Source organism: Podarcis vaucheri (genome assembly GCF_965113315.1).
Source record: "Podarcis vaucheri genome assembly, chromosome: 6".
Lineage (NCBI taxonomy): Eukaryota > Metazoa > Chordata > Lepidosauria > Squamata > Lacertidae > Podarcis > Podarcis vaucheri.
Genome location: NC_138764.1, coordinates 29,194,596 through 29,211,065, shown reverse-complemented (window position 1 = coordinate 29,211,065; position 16,470 = coordinate 29,194,596). Strand labels below are relative to the sequence as shown.

The 16,470-nt window shown below is 43.4% G+C and overlaps 1 protein-coding gene across 3 annotated transcripts in view; it reads left to right on the top strand.

The window, feature by feature from the left end:
* Positions 1–16,470, top strand: part of LOC309535154 (putative oxidoreductase ZK1290.5) — a 71,634-nt gene that overhangs the window by 8,456 nt on the left and 46,708 nt on the right. For 2 of the 3 annotated variants that reach the window (XM_082227989.1, XM_082227990.1), the window contains exon 2: positions 13,827–14,075. In XM_082227989.1, the coding sequence (XP_082084115.1) occupies positions 13,827–14,075 (249 nt within the window). Of the gene's footprint in view, positions 1–12,159; positions 12,245–13,826; positions 14,076–16,470 lie in introns of those variants that run through there. The other variant, XM_082227991.1, reaches the window with a different exon arrangement.

Sequence of the window (16,470 nt, the reverse complement as noted above, 5' to 3'; positions counted from 1 at the left end):
CGTTTTTTGCTTAACCACAGCTTGTTGCAATTAATCAAACCTTGATTTATCACAACAATGGTTTGTTGAAACAACCCATTTTTAATAATAATAATAATAATAATAATAATAATAATAATAATAATAATAATAACAACAATAATTTATTATTTGTACCCCATCCATCTGGCTGGGTTTCCCCAGCCACTCTGGGCGGCTTCCACAAAGACCAAAAATACACTAAGATGTCACACATTAAAAACTTCCCTGAACAGGGCTGCCTTAAGATGTCTTCTGAATGTCAGGTAGTTGTTTATCTCTTTGACATCTGATGGGAGGGCGTTCTACAGGGCGGGTGCCACTACCGAGAAGGCCCTCTGCCTGGTTCCCTGTAGCTTTGCTTCTCGCAATGAGGGAACCGCCAGAAGGCCCTCGGCGCTGGACCTCAGCGTCCGGGCAGAACGATGGGGGTGGAGACGCTCCTTCAGGTATACTGGGCCGAGGCCATTTGAACTATAGGCTATTAAGCTGGTTTTTAAAAATTAACCACAGTTGTTTCAGAATAAGGCTAAACTGTGGTTAATCAAAAAGCAGAAGTGAAAGCTTCTGATATTCTTGCAGTGACACAAAAGGAGGGTGCATGAGTGTGAGGCTCAATCTGGCTCATTCTCATTCTAAACGATAGCTTATTGTTACATGCAAACACAGCTAATGTATTGTCCTAAGTAGGAATCATTGCAATATATGGGTGCTCTCCCCCTCCCACTATAATAAAAAGGAATTTTGCTAGTTACGTGATGATGATTATATTTGATTTGTATCACACACTCTCTCATGGGCTCAGCATTTTTTATTAATGTTAGTATTCCTGCACCCTAGGGATATACAATTTATGGCAGTATGCAATAAATATAAAAATGTGCGAGATTAACACAGAATGCATTAGTTGTTTACAACTGATTGTACTTCTGTTCTACACACTGATTTAACTGCAGCAAATTTTTCCCAGGAATACCGTGAACTGCAGTTCTGTGAGGCTACTGAGCCTTCTCTGTTCAAGATCCTTAGTCTTCAGTATGCAGAATTATAATGCAATTATGATGCTATTAGTCAGATGTAATAGCATCCCTTAGGTAGAAAAAGTGCCACAACTACTGCAGTTGAGACATTAATTGTCTCAGGATATTTAATTGTGTCACAACACACACACAGTATTCTAAATAGGCAGCAAAACAATATACTGAGCTAGTTTACAAATTTCAGACAGGTAATCTGAAGGCTTAATCTTAGAAGGAAAGGAATTTATCCTGTGCTGAAAGTAATAAATCTGTAAATTCTTTTGATTTCTCTCATGTGAAAAACAGACCCAACAATACTTCTTTGGTTTCTTCCTATCTCATGGTGGGAAGAAAAGGAGAACAGGGAAGACCAAGGATTCGTCCAGGTATTAGAAGTACTGGAAGTTATTTCAATTGGCTGTAACAAAAGGAGTAGAGTGGAAATCATTGAAAACTGGTTCACACCAGCAATTCTTCGTGCACTATTAACTGTTCAGATCTAGTCACAAAACATTATTCTGAGGAGAAAAGGTTTAGTGAACCCTGGAAATTGGATTTGATTTATGCCAGAAAATCTGCCTTTTCACTGCTTGAGATTTTCTATGGAAGAAAGCCACAGCCTTTTACCAAACGGTTTCTAAGGAAACATCTTATAGCAGAGCATCTAAAAACAATTTGGTTGTTAATGAGAAATGGTTCTCACAACGGTGGGAAAGTGCTGAGTGAAAGAAAAGGCTTCAAGATTTTGGCACTTTCTCCATAAAGACATTTAAATAAAAGTGTGCTGTGCTGTAGCACAGCTTATGAAATTTCCTGCATAGAAGGGACTTTAATCACCTGGCTTTCAGTGCTCTGTGCTCTGGTTTCACATCCTCTCCTCTTTACTGCAGGTAAACACTTTAAAGTGAGCTGCAGAAATACCTTTAATTTTTTTTTATTTAAAGCAAGTTAGACACTTAGAAATTTGTCATTCCATTGATAATAATAATATAATAATAATAATTTATTATTTATACCCCGCCCATCTGGCTGGGCCTCCCCAGCCACTCTGGGCGGCTTCCATAAAAACCAAAAATACAATAAAATATCACACGTTAAAAACTTCCCTGAACAGGGCTGCCTTAAGATGTCTCCTGAATGTCAGGTAGTTGTTTATCGCCTTGACATCTGCTGGAAGGGTGTTCCACAGGGCGGGCGCCACTACCGAGAAGGCCCTCTGCCTGGTTCCCTGTAGCTTTGCTTCTCGCAATGAGGGAACCGCCAGAAGGCCCTCGGCGCTGGACCTCAGCGTCCGGGCAGAATGATGGGGGTGGAGACGCTCCTTCAGGTATACTGGACCGAGGCCGTTTAGGGCTTTAAAGGTCAGCACCAACACTTTGAATTGTGCTCGGAAACGTACTGGGAGCCAATGCAGGTCTTTCAAGACCGGTGTTATATGGTCTCGGCGGCCGCTCCCAGTCACCAGTCTAGCTGCCGCATTCTGGATTAGTTGTAGTTTCCGAGTCACCTTCAAAGGTAGCCCCACGTAGAGTGCATTGCAGTAGTCCAAGCGGGAGATAACCAGAGCATGCACCACTCTCGCGAGACAGTCCGCAGGCAGATAGGGTCTCAGCCTACGTACCAGATGGAGCTGGTAAACAGCTGCCCTGGACACAGATTTGACCTGTGCCTCCATGGACAGCTGTGAGTCCAAAATGACTCCCAGGCTGCGCACCTGGTCCTTCAGGGGCACAGTTACCCCATTCAGGACCAGGGAATCCTCCACACCTGCCCGCCTTCTGTCCCCCAAGAACAGTACTTCTGTCTTGTCAGGATTCAACCTCAATCTGTTAGCCGCCATCCATCCTCCAACCGCCTCCAGACACTCACACAGGACCTTCACCGCCTTCACTGGTTCTGATTTAAAAGAGAGGTAGAGCTGGGTATCATCCGCATACTGATGAACACCCAGCCCAAACCTCCTGATGATCTCTCCCAGCGGCCGCATGTAGATGTTGAAAAGCATGGGGGAGAGGACAGAGCCCTGAGGCACCCCACAAGTGAGAGCCCAGGGGTCTGAACACTCATCCCCCACCACCACTTTCTGAACACGGCCCAGGAGGAAGGAGCGGAACCACTGTATAACAGTGCCCCCAGCTCCCAGCCCCTCAAGACGGTCCAGAAGGATGCTATGGTCGATGGTATCGAACGCCGCTGAGAGATCCAGCAGAACTAGGAAACAGCTCTCACCTTTGTCCCTAGCCCGCCGGAGATCATCAACCAGTGCGACCAAGGCAGTTTCAGTCCCATGATGAGGCCTGAATCCCGACTGGAAGGGATCCAAATGGTCCGCTTCTTCCAGGCGTGCCTGGAGTTGTTCGGCAACCGCTCGCTCAATCACCTTGCCCAGGAATGGAAGATTTGAGACTGGGCGATAGTTGGCCATCGTGGCCGCATCTAGAGATGGTTTTTTAAGAAGCGGTTTAATAACCGCCTCTTTCAGCGGGTCTGGGAAGGCCCCCTCACGGAGGGAAGCATTCACCACCCCACGAAGCCCATCGCCCAGCCCTTCCCGGCTTGCTTTTATTAGCCAGGATGGGCAAGGATCCAGGAGACAGGTGGTTGGTTTCACTCGTCCAAGCAGCCTGTCCACATCCTCGGAGGCAACAGATTGGAATTGATCCCACTCAACTTGACCAGACAGAACTCTTGCACTCTCCCGCCCCGGCCCTGCTCCCACGGTGGAGTCTACTTCTTCCCGAATCTGAGCGATTTTATCTGCAAAAAACTTTGCAAAATCATTGCAGGAGAACATGTGGCCCGTACTGGGCCCCGATGTTGCAGGTGGTTCCGCTAAATTGTGAACCACCTGAAAAAGTCTCCTGCTGCTGTTTTCTGCAGATGCAATAGAGGCGGTGAAGAAATTCTTCTTCGCCGTCGCTATCGCCACTTGGTAGGCTCGACGTTGAGCTCTAACCTGTGTCCGGTCAGATTCGGAATGAGTTCTCCGCCACCGGCGCTCTAGCCGTCTCAACGATTGTTTCATTGCCCTCAGATCCGTGGAAAACCACGGGGCTGTCCGGGCTCCATGCAATCGGAGAGGGCGCTTCGGAGCCAAACAGTCAATAGCCCTGGTTAACTCCACATTCCAGCGGGCCACCAGGGAATCAGCTGAAAGGCCATCAACATGGGATAAAGCATCCCCTACCACTCTCTGGAAACCATTTGGATCCATTAAGTGGCGGGGGCGGACCATCCGAATTGGTCCCACCTCCCTGCAGAGGGGATGGGTCGCAGAGAAGTCCAGTTGCACCAGGAAGTGATCTGACCATGGCACTTCTTTCGTTTCGCTTTTACTTAGTGTCAGATCACCAACATCCATAGAGGTAAACACCAGGTCCAAGGCATGTCCACGGCTATGGGTTGGGCCAGACTTATTCAGGGACAGCCCCATGGAGGCCATGCTTTCCACGAAGTCCCGAGCGGCCCCTTGTAAGGTCGTGTCGGCATGGATGTTAAAATCCCCTAGGACGACCAAGCTAGGTGTCTCCAGGAGAACATCCGCCACGACCTGAAGCAGCTCGGGCAGGGAATCCTTGGCGCAGCGGGGAGGTCGGTACACCAAAAGGAATCCTGTACTGCCCCTATTGCCCAACTTCCAGAACATGCACTCAGAAAACTGGGTCTTCCCAATAGGACGCCTGGTGCAAACTAATGACTTCCTAAAAATCACTGCAACCCCCCCTCCCCGCCCACATGACCTGGGTTGCTGTGCGTAAGAGAAACCTGGTGGACAAGCAGCGGCAAGAACAGGCCCATCTGCTTCATCCAACCAAGTCTCTGTTACACATGCCAGGTCAAATCCTCCATCCATGATCAAGTCATGGATGGCAGTGGTCTTCTGAATCATTGACCTGGCATTGCACAGCAGCACCTTCAGGTCATGTGGGTATCCCTTGCTGATTCTAGTATCCGTCCGGACAGGACCAGACCCGGAGGCAGGGATAGTCCTCAGACAACGACTAAACCTGCCTCCTCTGTAATGACATGGTCTGGTCTTAGCGTAACTCCTCCTCCTACCCGTGATCACTGAGATCGGTTGTCCCAGTGCATCCCCCCCTGTGGAACATGCCCCAGCCATTTTGTGGGCTGGGGCCCACTCCCCGGCAGCCCTGACCTCTCCCCCTAGAAACAGAATAACACCTTAAACAAACAAACAAAACCAATACAACAATACAAACAAAAAATATAAAAATTACAAAAACATCAAAATAAAAAAATAATAATAAAATAATAATAATAATAATAATAATAATAATAAAATAATAATTCCCCAAGCCCAACCAAACATCAATCCCACCCCCCACATACAAAAAATCCAGAAATATATAATTTTATGGTATTTCTAAAAAAAAAAGTGGTGTTATGAGCCATCAAACCTTGGAAATACACTTTCCCCAAAAGGTTTCTACAATTTTGGCCACTAGTGTATTGTGCAGCATACTCTGAATCTTTACTCTGTTACTGGAGTGAGTGCTGTCTGTCAGGATCAGTCTGGTCTTCACCCAAGAGCCTCCTGTTATGTGAATGGCTGTCTCTTGGGGCTAGCTTCCCTCTTTCCATCCTATTGGTTTTCTCTGCCCAGGCTATAAATGTTTCTAGGTCTTTGTCTAGGTCCTTCTGTCCTGGGGTTGACCCTCCCATATTACATTTGTTTGGACCTGCTTACTAGCATCTACATAGGGGACCTTTTTTTAGCCCAAGGTCCCATTCTGGCCCAACTTCCAGGGACCACAATGGCACTGGTGAGCAGGGCAAGCAGAACAACTCCTGTCCTCCATGCAAACAAGCAAGAAGCACAACTTCAAGCACTCATTCTAGCCTGGCATAAAGGAGACTGCAAAGTAGAGCCAGTAAAGTATGGCCTGGGGAGAGTCCGAAGGGCCAGACAGAGAGGGTTCAAAGGCTGCGTTTGGCCCCTAGGGCTGAGGTTCCCCATTCACGGCTTCGGCCATCAAGTGGGATCTGCCTCGTTCTCCATCTGAATCCTGTTTTGAACTGAGCCCTCTGCCTGCTCAGCAGTCTAGTCATGCTACTCTCAGAAATACTGTTAATACACAGGAGCATGGTTCCTGCTGCTACGTAGCCATAGGGCATCCCTGTAGCTGTCACTCATAAACATTTCCTTAGACTTGCTGTGGTGGGATGCTGAGAAACCACTTGGGGAACTGAAAAAAGAAGGAAGGGTAGATTAACTGATCAGATGTCCTACATCAGAGACATGTAGAAGGGTGTACTAGCCTCTGAAGCAATAATTTTGTTGTGGAAAATGCATTCTGAAGTAATTTTGGTGCCAAAAATAAAACAGAGCACCCTGCTTCCAAGTATGTAATTATGCACTAACCATAGCTAAGGTATTATCTTCAACCAAAATGCTAATGTTTACAGCTTCTTTATGTATGCTCCGTGGTCCGCCCCCTTAGTTTTTCAGTTTTTCTCATTCTGTTATTACTTCTGCTTTTTAACAGTCTCAGGCGCCAAATGAAAAATGCAAAAGTAAAAGGTGTGTTGGAAATGAAACGTCCGACATTCTATCAGGATTGTTTGATTAGTGGGATGCCTCTATGAATGTTTAAGACAAATATTTTGAGAATTAGTTGTACATATACAAAGTTGTATATGTTTTGAGAACTAGTTGTACATATACAAAGTTTTTGGGAAGGCTGAAGCTCAGTGGTAGAGCATCTTCTTTGCTTGCAAAAGGTTAAAAGTTCAGTCCCCGGCATCTTCAGGTAGGGCTGGGAAGGGCACCTTGTCTGAAACCCTGGAGGACCACTGCCTGTGAGTGTAGACCAGCGATGGCCAAACTTGCCCCCCCCAGCTGTTTTTGGACTACAACTCCCATCATCCCTAGCTAACAGGACCAGTGGTCAGGGATGATGGGAATTGTAGTCCCAAAAGAGCTGGAGGGCCAAGTTTGGCCATCACTGGTGTAGACAGTGTCTAAGGTAGATGGACCAACGGTCTGAATTTGTAAAAGACAAGCTGCTTGTGTTCCTATATGAGCTTGTCTTCTTGGAAGTTGGCATAATGTATTAGCGAGACCCTTCTGGTGTAATTAATTTCTAAATATCAGAACTCACACATGGTCACTATTTCCTAAAAGAATTAGCTTTAGTGCATTGGTTTGCTGTAAGGATAGTCTGTACAAGGATTTAAAGGATGTGTTTTTTTAAAGCTGTGTTACTGAAACATGATTGTACAGATGTAATTGTACTTTAATTGTTTTTTATCAAACAAATAACATGAAGTTGCCTGATTCTTTTATGCAAGACTTGCTTTGGAAATGATACATATCTTAAGCAAAACAGTGGAACTGAAAGGCCTATCCAGGTTTAGTTAAAACATTCCCACGATGTAGTCCAAATGTTGAGTAACTCCACAGAAATGAAAGACTGGATGTCAAAATAAATTAGTATGCGTATGCTCTTATGGATCAGCTTCCCACTTTATGGCCACATCGTGCAAGGACTCTTCTTAGTTTTAACTAGAGCTAAAGACACAAGATGGTTTTACTCACGGTTAATGAGTTCTGTATAACTACCTATAGGTTTCCTTAGCACACATCCTGTTTTTATGGGAACAACATTTCAGAGGATATAGATAAAGGTTGTAAATATTTGGGGTGTCATTGTACTGTAGGAAGCTCAACAGTTAAAAACTTCTAAGCCTTTTTGTCAGGAAATTAATTCAGAGGGCTAAAAAACAGTAATAGGATATTCTCAGCAGAGGCAAAATACATGAATAAAAGATAAACATAACTCTGAAAAACTTAAGAGCAGTTCCTTTGTTTATATAATGTGATGATGATGATATAGTATAACTGCCAAAGAGTCAATAACATAAAAACTTTTTACTTATCATCTCTGTGGATTTTATCCAATAATAGTCCTCCTTGGAGTTCACCCATTGAAATTAAAGGACATCACTAATTTAGCACACTTTAGCAATTTGGTCTATTCTGGGTTTGTCTTAGCTGGATACCACATTATAGTTTTTGTTCAACATTCAGAGTGTTGTTCAGTCTTCTTGAGGTCTCCATCCAGAACTATACATGGAATAGAAAGTGTGCAGCCAGATTAGGGAGGAAAGGTGATTGTTGCAGGATGTAGCTGCTTTCACAATTTACCATAATTATATTAAGTTTTAAAACCATCTGCTTGAAAGGAAAGGGAGCTCAAGAATGAGCTTGTGATTCCTTAGTACATTCGCAAATTAGTAAGAATTATAGCACAATCCTGTACATGTCTGCTTAGAACACTGAGTTCAGTTGGGCTTACTCCTACGTATTTTTTTGCTGTTCTGCATGGATACTCTCCCAGAATACTTGTATTTTCCTACATAAGGGATTGCAACTTTAAATCATAAAAATAGCTGTCCATGAGGCGAAGAAAAGCCAGAGACATTCAATGCCAATGGGTAGAAATGTATTTTGTAGACTGATGACACAGGTTTGCTAGCCTCTGCCTTAGAAATATGGTCTTCATCTATGTCTCAAATTTTGGGTGGACATTTTTGGATAAGCATCTTGGACCCTGGTCCAGGTCGGAAAGGTCAAATACTTGTGGATTCCAGTAATACCTTGTACCGAACCTCTGTGGAAAGAAGAAAGAGACCATTACTCTCAGGCAAGCTAGTTTGATAATGGGGTGGGAGGGAGCATTGTTTATTTACATTTTGCTCTGTTGTTGTTATAATTATATATTAAAATATAATAAAAATCATAGCTGTTTGCTCATAGAAATCACTTGAAAAGCTGTGAGAAGGAAAAGACTCCAGAAATAACGCTTTTCTCCTCTTGCATGAATGGTTTGGATAAAGGCTGGAAACCTGGCAGCCTACAGGCAGAATTCAATCCTGTCAGCTGGTCCCTGCGGTGGTGTTAAGGATTCAGAGGCCATCCTCCCCCCGCCCCCAATACTGCCATTGCTGCAACTTTTCAATTAAGGTTTGGTGGCAATTATGTAATTTTCCAGTCTGTGTCTGCTGGCTGGTATATTAATTGTTAATTTGGAAGGGAGGTGAGGAGGAACTATCTGCCATCTGCAATATTAAATTTTTGGCTAGGTGATCCTCAGGGTCCCTTCCAGCTCTACAAATCTATGATTTGTTCATTTGTTTTATGATTTGTATGGATTTCACCAGAAGTGAAGCTGCTCATGAAGGTTTTCAGAAAGAGGCAGGTTCATTTGTTTGTTAGCCTGTTTCATGAAATTTTGCTGCAGCTTCCTGCAAATGTGGCTGTCTGTAAGTATGATATCTGGAGTTACTAGCCATTTCCTTCGAGCATACGTAACACACCCAAAGAGCAGTGTTAACCAAGGATCCAGGTTCTTTTGCATACAGGAGTGGACTTTTGTAGAAGATCTGTGTGCCCTAAATTTTCTTACTGGACTCTATTATGCACGAAAGGGGTCTGAGCCCATTTGCAAGACCTCTGAATGAACTCCATTCATTTGGTGTGCTTGGAAGTGGCCATTCAGACACAAAGAGACACAATAGCTACAACCTAATTTCCTTGGCACCGACACCAGCTTATTAAAAGGGAAGAGTTTGTTATGAAAAAAAAAAGTGTAGTAGCTTTTCTATGGTAGTTATATAATTCAACATTCCATTAATATCTCCATGGTGTAATTATATAAGCACATTCATTTCCTTACATGTCTGTAGTGTGTTGGTTCTGGATACTTCCTAACTTCCTTGGTAACATTTAAATACAGTTGTAGCATGTATCATTATATAGAAATACAATTTGTGCATTTTAATATGGAACACATCCTGTCAATGTTGAATTTACTATTTTCCTGGCAATCATTCTTAAGTTGTCATTGCAAGTTGTCATGATAAATAATGACATGAAGGCAACGTTGGCTAGATTGTTCAGAATGTAATAAAATAAATTACCAAAATGTAAGGCTAACCTGTACAAATATTTAATTGCTTAGAATGTATCATATTGATTGCCACTTCAGCACTTGAACGAGGGCTATGACCTTAGTGTTGGAATTCCAGGAAGGCATGTTAGAATAAATAGTGTAAGGGTAGAAAAATGGTAAGTAATTAAATCTAAGGACCATGTAATTAGGAAGCAACACTATCCCAAGGAGGTCTCGGGCTAGCAAGGTCTCTCCTGCTAACTCCAGTGTTGAGGGTAGTTTTGTGTGCACAATGGATTCAAAGTGTATGTGTGTGTTATGGGTGGGACCAGTTGTGAAGTTGCTCCATCCATCTCTATGGGGGAAGTTCCAAAGTCTGGGAGGAGCCACCAAGAAGACCCTGTTCCATGGCCATATCAAACATGTCTGTGAGGGTGGTGGGACTGAGAGAAGGGCCTTCCCCAAAGATCTCAAAAATCGGGCAAGTTTCCCTAAGGGGATGTGATTTTTCAGATAGCTTTGACCTAAGTTGTTTAGGGCTTTATAGGTCATAACCACCACTTTAAATAGTGTCCGGAAACGGACCAGTAGCCAGGGAGCTATTGTAGCAAGAGAGTTGCATCCTCCCTTGCATTTGTATATCTTTGCATTTGTTTTAAGACGTTTAGGGAAGTTTTTAATATTTAATTCTGTATTGTTTTTAACACTCAATTGGGAGCTGCCCAGAGTGGCTGGGGAAACTCAGCCAGATGGGCGGGGTATAAATAATAAATTCTTATTATTATAATTATAGTAAGACACTGGTTAAAGGGAAGAAAACATTTTTTAAAAAAGACATGTTAGTAAACTATATAGCTGAGATATCTCATTTGCCCTCACTGCAGTATTTTACTTTTCAGCCTGCGGGAGGAGAGGGGAGATTAATGCAAACTACAGATGACTAAAAGCATTGTTAATACAGAGAAGGATCAGGAAACTATACAGAGTGAACTAAACAATCTCAGGAACTGGGGCAGTAGAACAAAATGTACTAAGGTTATGAGAACAAAATTAACCCACGTGACCGTCTCTCTGGGCTTGTTCAAATGGCGGAAAATATCTACATGATGGTGTATGTGGAAAATGATCATGGGGAGAATGATGTTTGAACTGGGCAGGGTACATGGTGAGCGACCAGCCATAGGCTTGATTGTAGCTGCTGCCAGGAAGAATGGAAGAGCCTTCGCAGTATGTGGTATTTTTCTATCACATTCAAGGGTGCAAGATTGCATGGAGAATCTCAGAAGCGCACGCGCAAGTTTTAGCATGTACTAAAAGACTGCAAGAAGATCAAACCTATCCATTCTTAAGGAAATCAGCCCTGAGTGCTCACTGGAGGGACAGATCGTGAAGCTGAGGCTCCAATACTTTGGCCACCTCATGAGAAGAGAAGACTCCCTGGAAAAGACCCTGATGTTGGGAAAGATGGAGGGCACAAGGAGAAGGGGACGACAGAGGACGAGATGGTTGGACAGTGTTATCAAAGCTAAATCATAAGTTAGCATGAGTTTGACCAAACTGCGGGAGGCAGTGGAAGACAGGAGTGCCTGGTGTGCTCTGGTCCATGGGGTCATGAAGAGTCGGACACGACTAAATAACTAAACAACAACAGATATATATATATAAGGCCCCACAGAACTAGCATATCGAATGGGTGAGCTTGGAAACTTAGTGTAGAGCTGACTGAAGGCTGAGAGTTGAGTGGGCTCTTTCTCGAGTTGTTGTGCTGGTAGGCAGATGGGCGGTAGGCAGGAAAAAACAGATATCCAGAAATTATGAGATGAACGCAGGCCCTGCTGTACCCACAAGGGTACATGTTCTTTATCTTGCAGTCCACCTGCTAATTGCTCTTCCGGCTAACCATTTCCTCTCCTGTTGACTTGCGTACTGTGCAATATGCTTGCATATGTCACCTTACCACCAATCATCTAGGCTGCCAGGAACGTCATTCCTTATTCAGAGCCCTTAAAATCACTTGCATTCTTGGGTTTGCAAACAATTTTTTTCCTGTTCTTAAGAACCAGAGCATTGTACGTGTTTTGCAACGCTTTATGTTTTAAAAATACAAGTTTCTAGCTCTTATGATTGCAAAAGAGAGGTTCAAAATGTCACAATGACTTTCAGTTCCTTTTGTTTTTTCCTTCCTTTGTTGACAGTTCTCAGCTGTTTGAAAACATGAATAATGAAAAAAGCATAAGTTTTGCAGAACTAACAAAATGGACGCACATCTGCGCAGCAGAACTTGGATTTTTGGTAGGCGGAAGAAAACCTTAAAAACAGCACATGAGTTGAATTGGATACTTGCTACTATAATTTCATTTGCACAGTTGTTGGAAATGAATTGACCGTGGCTCCTGGCCTGCCTGTGTGCTTGCCCGCTCCACTTTAGAGGCATGGGGGATGTGTAGGTTTTTCTGGTAAAAAAGATGTAACCCTACCCTCACTAGTTTTCTCTGTGCTTTATAGATAGATTCTTTGAATGAAACCATGCCTTCCCGCAACTTGCTCATACTTCTAAACTTTCTAGGTTTGTAGTGTTGTGGAAAACTAGACACTTTCAGTCTTTCTCATATGGGAGTGGTTTATACAGGCATGTTAATCATCAGGTGGTGATTTGTGTGTGTAAATGGATTGTCCACAGACCTAAAACTATAGATGGAACTGTCATGTCCGTCAGTGCAGCCCTGTTCAGGGAAGTTTTTAATGTGTGACATTTTGATGTATTTTTAATCTTTGTTGGAAGCCGCCCAGAGTGGCTGGCGAAACCCAGCCAGATGGGCGGGCTACAAATAATAAATTATTATTATTATTATTATAATGTCACCTCATTGGAATCTGTTGAAACACTCAGCTGCCAATCATCAGCAGATGAGCAATTCAAATGAATTTTGCCCAGTGCATATCACAATTGCAGCATAGTTTGCCACAGAGAAAGCAAACCGCATGTTTCCTTCCTGCGTGGAAAGCAAAGGCCGGCAGAAGCTATTGGGGGTGGGTTGAGTTTATCTATCAGATCAGTCAAACTCAAAACTCTGTTGGATCCCTTTCACACAAACGTCTCACATGGAAAGGCACATCACGGGGTATGCCTTCTTAGCAGAAGCTGAATTTTCAGTGTAGGATGCAAAGAAAGTCATACATCAATACTACTAGATTTCATCTAGTAATGAGGCACCTTAGACCTGTTTTGACTGACAACATTCCACACTGCAAGCACAATCCATGTAAAATAAATTATTTCACACTTCCCAATGAAACCTGGAAACCACAGACAGGAAGCTAGATAGCTTTCATAGAGAATCGTCAGTTCCCTAGCAAAATTTGCAGGTTGTGAAGTGTGATGTAACTTAACAGCGGTGGTGACAGATGTGCCCAAAATAATGAAATATAGGATTTTATCCCTGGGTATCAATTTTTAACTTGATCTATTTTCATTTTATTTTCATTTCACTTGTTATATATTGCATCCCAGCGATGTGGGCTTTTCCAGATTTTTTTGTGTTGGAAAAAATTCTGGAATTGAGGTAATTGGCATGGGGGGGGGGGAGAATCAGTGGCACCAGAAAATCTTATATGAGTGATCTGATTTTTCATGTTTACTTTTACTTGCATTTAGTAAACAAAGCTAAAAACTCTCAAACTGCCAGGCTTGCCTAACAGTTATTTGCAGTTGGCCTCCTTTCATTCTTGCTGATGGACATATGCAATGGAAGATTTTCAGTGGGAAAAGAAAACACTGAAAATATTTCCACCCCACGTCACTGTTGCAGTCCTGTTTGAAATACAAAAAACGTATTCATAAAATAATGGAAATTTTGCCTTTTGTGTTTTCAAGGAACATCCCATTATGGTGGCTACTCCCATGATGCTGTGGTGTATGCGCTTCAGAAATGTGGCATTCGTCATATTGACACGGCAAAGAGATATGGCTGTGAATCACTCCTGCAGAAGGCCATCAAGGAGAGTGGTGTAAAACGGGAGGATCTCTGGATAACTACCAAGCTCTGGCACACAGACTATGGCTATGAGAACACTAAACAAGCCTGCTTAGAGTCCTGCAAGAGACTTGGTGTTGAGTATCTAGGTATGGCATTTCTCCCCCTAATTCTCTTTGCAGTATCCTGTTAGGAAATCTGGATTAATATTTAGCATGTGCATTTCTTGCTCAGCTGGTGTCCTTGCAGCAAAATGCTTTTACCAAACCTCTTATATTAAACTTAGGCTTTTCATCATGGACAGGTTTCTTAGTCATGGCAAAGAGCTTAGGAGTGGACTGTGGGATCATGCGCTGGTTCTTCACAGCCTCTCAAAGCTAATTCTTCATGTGTCCCTTAACTGTAAATATGCTAGAGAAACATTAGTGATAGTCAGTGCTATTTTTCTAGGAGAAGAAGTGCTGAAACTCACTGTGAACGCCTTCCTTGTTCTCTTAGAGTAGCAATGGTGCCCACCTGAGAGGTGCCACAATGTTTTCCAGTGAGTTCCAGCTGAAAAAGCCCTGGTGATAGGTAAGACTAACCTGATTCCCATCATAACCAGCTCTTGAAGACAGCTAAGTGGGGAACCCACTTAGCCTTAACCATTGTTGACATCAATGGTTGAGGCAGAAGGGAAGGATTCAGTCTGGGGGAATGTGTGTTTTGTGTCCAGTACCCAACCACTTTACCATGGTTAAGATATTGCCCCGGTTACATCAGCACTGGCTCCTAGTAAGAAAACTGGCAGTGTGTCATGACCCAGAATCCCGACACTTGTGTTTGTCTGCAGTGCTGTTGCAATAGCTCTGCAGAACTAAGTTCACACTGACACAGCATCTCCTCTTGTTACTTCCTTAAATTTTGTTGTTGCTCTTTGAACACTTGCATTTTGTTTGGGGGTTTTCTTCAAAGATGCCTCATCATCTTTGGATCTGCTGCTTCAGAAGTATTTCCATGCAAAAATATATCCACCACCCCGGATGGCAGAAGTTGTCCTTGAGCCAGCTGCCCAATAGAACCTTGTGCTTTGATACCTGGTTTAAAACAGAGGCAGCCAATGTGATGTGGCTTGACAACAACTCCCAGTGCCCCTGACTATTGGCCATAGTGGCTGGAGCTGATTGGAGATGTAGTCTAGCAACATTTGGAAGGCAGGTCTAAAGGCTTTCTGCTTGCACTTTCCCAGTTAAGGATGAGCTGGTTTCCTCCCATCACCATTGCTTCAGGAGAAGTTACGGATGGCCACTTAACTTGTTCATGAGTGTTTCAAAGTACAGTGTTCTTAATTGCTCTGTCCAACAATTGTGACCTACCTGCCACAGTAAAACTGTGTTTTCTGGTGGTTTGCAGTTCACATAGCCATGTCCTCCATAGTGGTTTCAAAATAATTTGCCTTGCCAATCTGCCATCTCGGGCAACACAAGAGGCAAAAGCTACTGAAAAATTCTCCCCAAGTCCCATTAGGATGAATAGGAGCTGCATAAAGATATGTTTATCCTCACTTGCTGTGCAATATGAACTGTGACTTATGCACCCCAGTGGCTTTGTAGATAGTGAGGGGGTGCCACCTGCCTTTAGTTTGGATGCATCAGTGAGGTGCATTAAGGCATTACTGCATGCAAGCTCAAATAAGGTGCGTGACAAGTATTGAGGCACAGGATGCCTTTAAAAAACAGCTTCCTTCCCCCTCATAGTGTAGCCCTCTTCAAGCTGGGTTGCATTTTTTAATAGGACTTGCAACTCACCTTGCTTCCTCCCTTCCTGCTAGATCCCTTCCACTCCTATTCTTATCTTGGGAAATGGAAGAGAAGTAGTTGGCAGCAGAGGACATGAGAATGGATTAGGAGTGCCTCTGCAGGGACTCTCCTTGGCAGCACATGACACACGGTGCGCCTGATTTCTGACTACAAACCACATGATCCTTGGCAGCCAAGGAGAGACTTCCAAGGCGGAGGACTTTCGGGGGCAATTGGAGCAGGTGGGGGTATCTGCAGAAATTGGATTAAAAACAAACAAACAAACACCAAATCTCCAATCATTTGAACTGTAAGATCTCAAGAATTCATTTGCTTACCTGTTAATTATCATAATGCACAATCTACCAGGGGATAATTCCTGAGCTAAAACGAGTGTCCACTTCAGCAAATTTGCAGCCTCCAGTTGTACATTTGTGCAGAAACCTTTTGATCTTGGTGGGGTTTGGAACAGGGATCATTTCCAAATTGTTGGTACAAAATGGCAGGCTGCACTAAGATGTCTCCTGTCTAACATTGAGCTGCTGTGACACCTGGGCCCATGCTGACTTTTGCAGGTTTTCTCATTTCCTGATTTTGCATTTGAGTTTTTCTAAAGAACTGTGACTGCATGCAAAAGCCATCTGCAGGTTTTGTGTCCAACTCACGACCAATTACAGTGTCTTGTATTTAGCTGTGGAACAGGGCTTTAACAGACACATTCCACTCATTACATTGTGTGTGTGTGTGTGTGTGTGGACTATAATTT